The sequence below is a fragment of the Hakea prostrata genome, chromosome 3, assembly GCF_041222555.1.
Source record: "Hakea prostrata isolate BN-2017 chromosome 3, UWA_Hpros_2, whole genome shotgun sequence".
Taxonomy (NCBI): domain Eukaryota; kingdom Viridiplantae; phylum Streptophyta; class Magnoliopsida; order Proteales; family Proteaceae; genus Hakea; species Hakea prostrata.
In genome coordinates, this window is record NC_142602.1 from 16,642,699 (window position 1) to 16,652,732 (window position 10,034).

The following is a 10,034-nucleotide window of genomic DNA, read 5'->3' on the forward strand; positions in this document are numbered from 1 at the left end:
CATTGACTGTTGGCAGCAGGTGTTGCACATTTAATGCACAACATTCAAGCTTCGCCCTTGATATAGAGAGGTCAAAGAGGGTTCTGCGGCATTTGGTGTTGCAGTGAAGAGACCCAACTAGTACGATTTATAACCCGATTACTTGGGTACCTTGATGAGATCATACAAGCCTAAGAGGTGATTTGAATTGTCAGGAATCAAACAATTCACCTGATTGAGATTCGTAATATTGTCAATGGGCATCAAGGCAGCAATCATTTTCCCTTCAGCCTTGCTACAACAAAAACCGATTCCCTCCGGTTGGGTGTATATGCCACCATAGATACTTAAAAACGGCAAGAGTGTGATTGGAATTGCCAAATTACAAAGAAACAACACATGTAGACAGATCTTAATTCATGATAGGCTTTTTTGATGCACAGGATTCCCGCATTGAAGGTTCCATCTCTAGAATCAACAAAGAAAGTGAATGTGTTGACGGGGGTAGTAGGTTCAAAACCTCACAGATAAGCTTAAAACTGAAGACATACTATACATCACCATTTTCACCAAAGGATGGAGGAAGCAGTTCCCCTTCACCAACGGTAATCAGTAGGTAGGCCTTATCGACTACATACAACTGGGAACCTAAAAGGATTTACATTACCTTCGGTTGGCATATAGAGGATTTACTTTCTCCTTGAATGAAATCCTCTCCTTTGGATCTGTAAAAACTAGACAGCAAAACCGAACAAAAACCTATAGTTGCCCTCCCAAGGAGTCAGACGTCGAATCCTGGCATTGCAAACTGGGATGCAAAAGCTTCAACATGGCTCCGAAGCTCAATAATATCTTTGTTGTTCTGGAGACCCTTAAGAAAATCCTTCTGTAATTTCCCATATTCCCTCTGCACAATACTTGCTATTTGTGCAGCCCTAAGGAGAAAATCAGCAATTGTCTCAAAATCGGCTTCTAGACAACCTCTAGTTGTCATGGCAGGAGTACCTGTTTTAAGGTAAAGAAAAACTATGAACACAAGGGCAGTTATAATGGTAACAAGCTTGAAAAGCTTCACAGGTTGTAGCTGAATAGAATATGAATTAAACTTTTACATACCAATCCTCACACCAGCAGGAGATATCGCACCATTATCACCAAATATAGCATTTTTGTTGACGGTGATGTGGCACATCTCACAGACTTTTTCATAGCATTTACCTAAAAAAATAAAAAAATAAAACATGGTCAGGACAAATCTTTGGAAACATCAGTGCCAAACAACTACATTGCTGTGGAATGGTTGGACAAAGCAGGCTGTTAGACGTCATTCGTAGGTTCTGGAACATGGGTAGTTTTGAGGTAATGTAATAATTCATGTGGGAGGGTCACATGGAAAGGTAGTTCGTAGGGGTATATATAGCGTGAAATTGAATTAGAGAGGGAGGGTGAAATGAGTTAGGTGTTTAGGGCAAGCTTGCTTGCAGTAGTGAACTGGGGTGAGTTCCCTGGATAGGTAGCAGTAGGCACCATCATGGTGTTTGTAAGGGAGTTATCAGTTTGTTAATGAATTCAATTGCATTTGTTTGTTGATTGCCATTCCATTCCTGTTTTACCAATTCCGTGAGTAAGAGTGTTGTTGAGGTTGCAGCATGAGGGGTGAGCTTGTTGCCGGAATCCTTAAAGAAACTACCAGAGCTGCAGGAGGTTTCAGAGGAATTAATTAGGGTCTTATCACAAGCATACCCAAAAATTTCAAGTTTCCTCTGCTAGGTGTAAAAAAGCCATTATTGAACAATCTCTAATGTTCACTGTCAAAGCAGAGTTAGTACACTGGATATGTTAACCTCTGTTTCAAACCCATATCTCCACTCAGAGACTGGACTTTTAATAAGTGCAGATTTAGGTAATTCTGAAAACAGGTGAAAAGCCGCATTACCCCCCCCCACTTTATCTCCACTCAGAGACTGGACTTTTAATAAGAAGTGGAGATTTAGGTAATTCTGAAAACAGGTGAAAAGCCGCATTATCCCCCCCCCCCCCCCCTTTCTTCTTGCTTCTTGAGCTTTTGGATTCTCTAAAACCTCAAAAACATGATGGTCCATATCTTCCAATTTAGCCATCCAAATCCAACCAAACTTGGAGGGTCACATCCTTATATCATTACAAACCCTCCAAGTTTTGACCCATTCTCCTAACCTTAGAAACCAATGAAGTTCTTGACAATGATCTACATCTATCCCAACCTTACCTGTTACAACATCGACAAATTTTGGGGATTATCTCCCTTTATCATCACTTACATTTTCCCCAAATTTTCATCCCCACCCAACCATAGTATCTCTTGATTCAAGACTTCCACCTTACTTCACTCTAAAATATCTCTATGACAACTTTTCCATAGATATCTGTTTGACACCTCACTTGACATTTGACCTCTAATAGCCCTTTATTACCACACCATCCAAATCCCATACCCAAAAATTATCCCAAGGACCTTTTTTGAGGTCTCCCTATTTCTACCCTAGAGATGAACTTAAAATTCAAGAGACCCTTTGTTGGACCCATTTGAGTTGGCTTTCTTAAAAGATCATGGTTAACTATCACTCATTCATTTGAGGCTATGTCACTCCATTGCTACTGGTGAGGAACAATAGCAATGCATGGCTGTGTAACCATCTTCTTCTCCATCCCCCCCCTCCCCCCTCCCCCTCCCCTGCCCCCAAAAAAAAAAAATTTATTCTTCTGAAATTTGTTGCAAGATCAAGCCCCTGCCCCCCCAAAAAAAATATATTTTATTCTTCTGAAATTTGTTGCAAGATCAAGTCCTTCTTCTCAGCCGTTCAACCTTCTGGCCTTAACTGTTAGTTGAACCATCCCCATTCCCAATTCTTCCTAGGCCTCTAAATTTCCCAAACCGCAAGTTTTCCTTTGCCATTTTGTTTTTGAAAATCCTAAATAACCAAAACCCATCAACAGCCTAATTCCATCATTAAAATCCATTCTAAATCAACCAAAAGCCTTCATCCATCATCCCCTTCATGGGATCCAACATTACAACCCCACCCCCTCACTCAAAACCCCAAAAACGCCTCCTTTCTTGAAATTTCAATCTCATGAGGAACCTAACCCCTCTAATTTCATCATAGCCCCAATTTACCATCAGTTTTCTGCCAAGTTGCATCCACAGCATGCTCAAACCCCCCCCCCCCCATTTTTCACCCCCCAAATCCACACCCTAAGCACTAGGATTCATCTCCTTGTGGACATTCGCAAAAACCTTACTTTTCAAGAAACACGCTTCACACCATCAGAATTGCCCCAATTTCGGGTTGCACCATCTGTACCCCTTCCCCTTCATTTGATCCTAACCCAACAACCCATTCAAAACCCTAAAAAAGTCCTGACCATCCCATCTCACCAAGATCCCAAAGATCCTCACCCAACTGATAGACATCCTAACCTCTACCCCACGATCAATCATTGAATCCTTCACCTTAACCCTAATCTACCATATGCACTTGCATTGATCCATAAAACCTCTTATATCTTGGCTCCTTAGCTGAATCTTTTCAATCTAAGGCTACATCAATAGCTTCGCCCACTTCGTTTGTGTTTAGATTAAAATAAAGCTTACTCATATTTCTTATCCCTAGCCAATTGGATGATATGTAAAATTACAAAATAAGCATATAATATAAATGAAGACAGAGATACAGGGGGAAAAGAGAGGGAAAGCTACCTGTTAACCCTAAGGTTCTTAGATCCCAAAGTAACAAATGGTTGTCTGTTCCTCCAGTGACCAATCTGCATTTTCTTCTCAGCAAACAACACGCTAAAGCCTGTGCATTCTTTTTCACCTGTTTTATATATGCTTTGTACTCAGGAGTAGCCACCTGTTTTAAGGCTATTGCAAGTGCAGCTATGTGATTATTGTGAGGTCCACCTTGCATTGAAGGAAAAACAGCAAAGTTTATTCTTTCCTCAAAGTCATATTGGTCACTGTCATCTCCCTGACTCAGAAGACCCCCACGCTTTCTTGGCTTTTTTCCCTTTCTATAAAATATTATACCTCCCCGAGGACCCCTGAGATTTTTGTGAGTTGTCGAGGTAACAATATCACAATACTCAAAAGGGCTTATGCATTCCTGTAGAAGGCACATTTAGACACAATAACAAGAAAGGATGGTCATTGTGAAAGTTGAGAACATCTAGAACCCATATAACCATAGAAATCCAAGGCAAAAATAACTCAAAACATTTCCTGCACAATATAAGAGTGTAAGTGCAAAGACCATTCAGAGAAAATGAAATACCCGTCACAAATAGCAGCAAGAAGTATGGTAACTAAAAAAGCATTACAGAAAAAGTACTGACTAAACTAGATATCGTTGTAACGTCTTAAAGAACCTGATCAAAGAATCGCAAATAGCATGATGATAACTAAGCAGGCATTTGATAAAGCTCATAGAAAACTTTTTTTCCGTTTCATGTGCTGAGAACAAAAAAACAACTGAATTGCATTTAATAAATTGGTTCATTTTTTGTGCTTGAAAAATGAACCAAGTTTAAATCTCAATCAAAAAACAGTATTTACAAAACGCCTCAGAAATGTGCCCCCTTTTTTTTCCAAAAACAAATTGAACAAAAGTGTGCCCACAAAGGAAAAGCCCCAAACATTCGAGGACTCCAATATCTCTCTCAAAGTGGTCTGCAAATGGTAACCCTCCTCTCTAATATCTGGCTCTTCTTCGCGGTCATACTATCTCTGTTTCTCTCTACGCAACTCCAGCGTCTCCTCCATTGTTGATGGGCTGTTGATGCTCCAGTTTCAGGTGGCGGTGCCAGAGATGGCAATTTGATGATATTTGCAGGTGCAGATGAAGGCATCATTTGGTGGTGGTCTCCTCTGTTTGAGTTTATGATTGTCTCTGATCGGCTGCCAGTTCTGATTCAGAGTGGGAGAGATTCTTACCTTCTGATACCCACCAGATCTTATCCTCATCGGTTTCACCAGCGCCGCCCAATCTCTCGTCTAAGGAGGAGCATTTTCTCCATCTATCCAATGATCCCCTTCTCCATCTCTTCCCTCCCTCACCCACCCTAATCAGATATTCTGTAACTATTATCATTAAACAGATGACTACAAACTTCATAGCAAAAACCTAAAATTTCTATCTCAGATTATCATTAAGTGTTGTTCTACTTGTTGCCTGCTGAATTGTTCTCTCATACAGACCTAAAACCTTAAATATTTCAGGTTTCAAATTATTTCCTTGAGGTTCAAGAGCTCCTTTTCAATTGGTTATAAGATATTTTTCATTGTCATTTTTGTACTTGTTAAAGTGAAATTCCACCCAAAAAACAGTTTTTAGAACGTGTTTATCAAACGTATTAACTCCGCCAGCTTGTAATGGAGAAAGAGTTCGTAAATATAATTTGTGCATATGCACCTCAAATAGGATTGGATGAAAGTCTAAAGCTAGAATTTTGGAAAAATATGGATGGATTAATGCAAGGAATTCGTCAAGGAGAAAAGATTATCATAGGAGGTGATCTAAATGGACATATTGGAAAAGATCAAAGAGGCTATGAGTATGTACATGGAGGATATGGCTTTGGAGAGAGGAACGAGGAAGGGATCTCAATTTTAAATTTGTTGTTGCTTTTGATCTATCTACTATAAATACTTACTTCAAAAAGAGAGAGGAGCATTTAATTACCTTCAAAAGTGGACATCATGGAAGTCATATAGATTTCTTCCTAACTAGAAGGACTGATAGATTTTTGTGCAAGGATTGCAAGGTGATACCAGGGGAAAGCTTAACAACACAACATAGACTTGTAGTCTTGGATATATGCCTAACCCCAAAAACTCATAAAAGGTGCAATCCCAATATAAGATGGTGAAACTGAAAAGGAGAGTGCTCGAAATCCTTCGCTAATGAAGTAGTCAAACAAGGAAAGTGGGATTTTAAGGAGAATACTAATGCGATGAGAAATGAGATGGCTGTGTATCAAGAAGGTGACTAAAAATGTCTTAGGTGAATCAAACAGAAAGCTCCATTCTTATAGAGAGACTTGGTGGTGGGATAGTGGGGTTCAAGCTGCCATTAGGAATAAAAAAGTTAGTTTTAAGACATGACAAAGAACTAAGGATGTCAATGATCTTCAAAGGTATAGGTTCGATAGAAATGAAGCTAAGAAAATTGCGGGTAAAGCAAGGGGGAAAAAATATGAAGAGTTATACAATAAGTTGGACACGAAGGACGGGGGAAAATCTATTTATAAGATTTTTTTTTTTTTTTGGTAGAAATTTATAAGATAGTTAATATGAGGGATAGGAAGAGTAGAGATCTTGACCATGCTAGATGTATTAAAAATGGAGATGGTAAAGTACTAGTATGTGATAAGACCATTAAGAAGATATGGGAAGTTTATTACTTTATTTCTCTAGTCTACTAAACGAGCATACTTCAAGCATATATAATTCAGACGATTACACCATTCACCAATGCACTAATTTTCGAACTTATATACGGAGAATTTTGATGTCCAAAGTAAAAGAAGCACTACGGAGGATGAAACTCGGCAAAACACAAGCTCCTGATGAAATCCCAATAGAAGTATGAAAGAGCTTAGGAACCCATGGACTACTTTGGTTGACTACGTTGTTTAATAAGATTACGAGTATAAAGAAAATGACAGATGAATGGAGGAGAAGCATCATGGTTCCAATTTACAAAAATAAAGGAGATATTCAAAGTTGTAATAACTATAGGGGCATTAAACTGATAAATCATACTATGAAATTATGAGAGAGAGTAATTGAAACCCGTTTGAGGCACTTAACTACAATTACAAAGAACCAGTTTGGGTTTATGCCGGGAAGATCTACAATGGAGGCTATTTACCTAATTAGAAGACTTATGGAGAGATATAGAGAATGTAGGAAAGACCTTCATATGGTATTTATTGACCTAGAAAAAGCTAATGATAGAGTTCCTAGAGTGGTAATTTGGTAAGTACTAGAGAATAGAAGTGTTGCAAGTAAATATGTATACATAGTTAATGATATGTATGATGATTCGGAGACAAGTGTAAGAACCGTGGGCAGACAAAGTAATGAATTCCCAATTATAGTTGGGCTACATCAAGGATCAACTTTAAGCCTATATCTATTTGCATTTGTAATAGATGAATTAACCAAAGACATTCAAGATAAGGTCCCTTGGTGTATGGTTTTGCGATGATATGTGTTGATAGATGGACTCAGGGGTTAATCCAATTAGAATCATGGAGGCACTTTGGATAAGGGCTTTAACTGTGACAGCGATTCTTTTTCACTTTGTCCGTCGGGCAACTGGTGGTGCACTTGATGATATGGATATTCCTCGTGATTGTTTTAGGTCTTGGTTCATTATTCGGGTGATCGGGTGATGTTTCCTAGTTATTGGGTGATGAAGTGGAGGGGTGGGGGTTTGTGTTGACATATTCCATTAAAGTTATAAAAACTTCTATTGTTCACAGCTATGATAAACTTAGTGTAACAAAAATGAGGATGCTAAGATGGATGAGTGGCAAAACTAGGAAGGATAAGAAAATGAATGATCATATTAGAGTTGGTTTGTGAGTTGCTCCTATAAGTGATAAGCTTTGAGAAAGTCATTTGAAGTGGTACGGCAATGTTCAACGAAAACCTATAAATGCCTCTGTACGGAGAAATGATATAATCTAGATTGAAGGGACTAGAAGAGCTAGGGGTAGACTTAAGATAACCTTAAGAGAAGTGGTGACAAAGGATATGCATAACTTAGGCCTTGTATCTAGCATGGCCTCACACAGAACTGATTGGAAGTCATGAATCCATGTAGCCGACCCCATTTTGTTCGGACAAGGCTTATTGTTGTTGTTGTTGTTGTTGTTGTTGTTGTTGTTTATCAAACGTATTCTAGTTTTGAAAATGTTAAAGAAATCTTTTAGGGAAGTGTTTATCAAATGCTCAAAATAAATGTAAAAACATTTTTTTAAGCATAGAAACACCAAAAAATTGTTTTTCGCAAAGAACTATGCTTCTAGGCTAGAAACGTTATCAAACGCATACTAAGAGTGTCTGTATTCCAGAGAACAAGCAAGTAGACTAATAATTAATGACATAGAAAAATATCAATCTATTTGTTGAGGCCAATGATCAAATCAAGATCCAAAACAAATAAAGGTTTGTGCTTTTGTTCTGTTTTTTCATAAATTATCACTCCATAAAAAGGGACAAAAAACATTTACGGCAGATATTTTAGAGTATTTGAATTATAATTTGTGATAAAATGAGCTGCAATATATTTTGCACTGACCACCATACCTATGTCAACATGTCATTCACATAAAAAGCATATCTGCAAAACACCCAATTTCCAATCACTGAACTCTTCAGTACCTATAACTGTATATTTTCCTAACTATTTTCACATATATATATTAATAAGAAACGTAAAAAAAAAAAAGGGCACCATGAAGAAAATGAGTGAGAAACAGTGCAAGGAAAGCAACAAGAGTTCAGAAACTTTTCAGAAGTTGAAAACCACATAAAAATAGCATCCACACCTTAGCCGCCACAAGACCACTGATATGAGCCATATCACACATCAACACTGCTCCACACTTATCTGCAATCTGTCTGAACCTCGCATAATCCCACTCACGTGGATACGAACTCCCACCACAGATAAGGATCTTTGGGCGGAAATCAAGTGCCCTACCCTCAAGCTTGTCATAATCAATGTAACCCGTCTGTGGGTTCACCTTATATGGAAGACTTTCAAAGAAGATTGAAGCACCAGAGACCTTTTTCCCACTAGGCGTATAATAACCATGGCTCAGATGCCCACCTGATGGGGAATCCAAGCCCATGATTCGATCCTTAGGAAGAAGAAGACCGGTATAGACAGCAAAATTAGCTGATGTGCAGGAGTACGGTTGAACATTTACTCCCCAATGTTCAGGACTAAGATGAAAAGCAGCCAAAGCTCTCTCGCAACAAAGAGATTCGATTTGATCAATGTATTGGTTACCACCATAATACCTCGCACCAGGCATTCCTTCCGAATATTTGTTCGTCAGATGACTACCAAGAGCTTCCATCACAGCTCTGCAAACGAAATTCTCTGAAGCTATCAATTCAATTCCTTTAAATTGCCTCTGTTTCTCATTCTCCATAATCTCGTGAATTACAGGATCAGCAACAGAGAGTGCCTGATCGCCCCAAGCGCGTACCGCATTTCTCCTCGCCTCAAGGCCATGTTCAATCGATGTTCTCTTTGACGCATTCAAAGAAGACGAAGATGTAGAAGAATCTGAATCTCTCCTCCTCTTCAAACACATGGGATGACCCAGAAGACTAAACTGCTCGTCTTCTCTCTGTTCATCCTCTTCGAACTTCTCTTTATCAGTCCATACCTCAGTCTCTCGATTCTCCGGTTGTTGCTCGAGCAACTGTAACGGAATCGATGGAACCGAGTGAGAAGGATCACGAAAGCTCGTATCTATCTGTAACGTGATTGAATCGTCAGCAATTGGCGCCCGTGCATACACTGGCGAAGCATGAGACGGATGAAGCCCTAGCGAGAGACTCGATTGTGGTTGCGACAGATTCATAATTGAACTAAATTTCTAAGATTCCAAAATCAAACCATAAACTTCCGAAAACATTAGAGGGGAATTCAAGGACTGGAAAAACCGTAACAGCAGCAGAAACAGCGACAACAGCTGCAATAACGCCTGAAGCAGTAGCAAAAACGATAGCTGAAAGTTGATTGCCCGTTTGATGCAGGGGTATGTTCCATAGAAATCTCCCCAAATCCTAATCCTGACCTTCCGATCAAGAGCTTCCGATCAAGAGAGAGACACGAAGGGAATTGCAGAGAAGAAAAATGCAGTAGTTTTCGTTGATTTATAGGCGTAGCTTTCACGGACTCAACGAGGGCCTCGCAAGTCGCAAGGGTTGGGTTTCTTAAATGCCACTCTGCCAGCACCTTGGTGTCCATTTCGGGACCGGTTCGAAT

General features: G+C 39.3%; 1 protein-coding gene across 1 annotated transcript; it reads right to left on the minus strand.

Moving 5' to 3' along the window:
* LOC149021228 (serine hydroxymethyltransferase 7-like) lies at nt 1-9,947 on the minus strand. Its single transcript, XM_089149490.1, has 4 exons — nt 8,578-9,947; nt 3,719-4,124; nt 1,096-1,197; nt 1-984 (listed from the first exon to the last, which is right to left on the minus strand). The coding sequence occupies exons 1-4, from the start codon at nt 9,625-9,627 to the stop codon at nt 761-763; spliced, it is 1,782 nt and encodes a 593-aa protein (XP_089005616.1). The 5' UTR covers nt 9,628-9,947; the 3' UTR covers nt 1-760.
* Between the last annotated feature and the right edge of the window lie 87 nt (nt 9,948-10,034).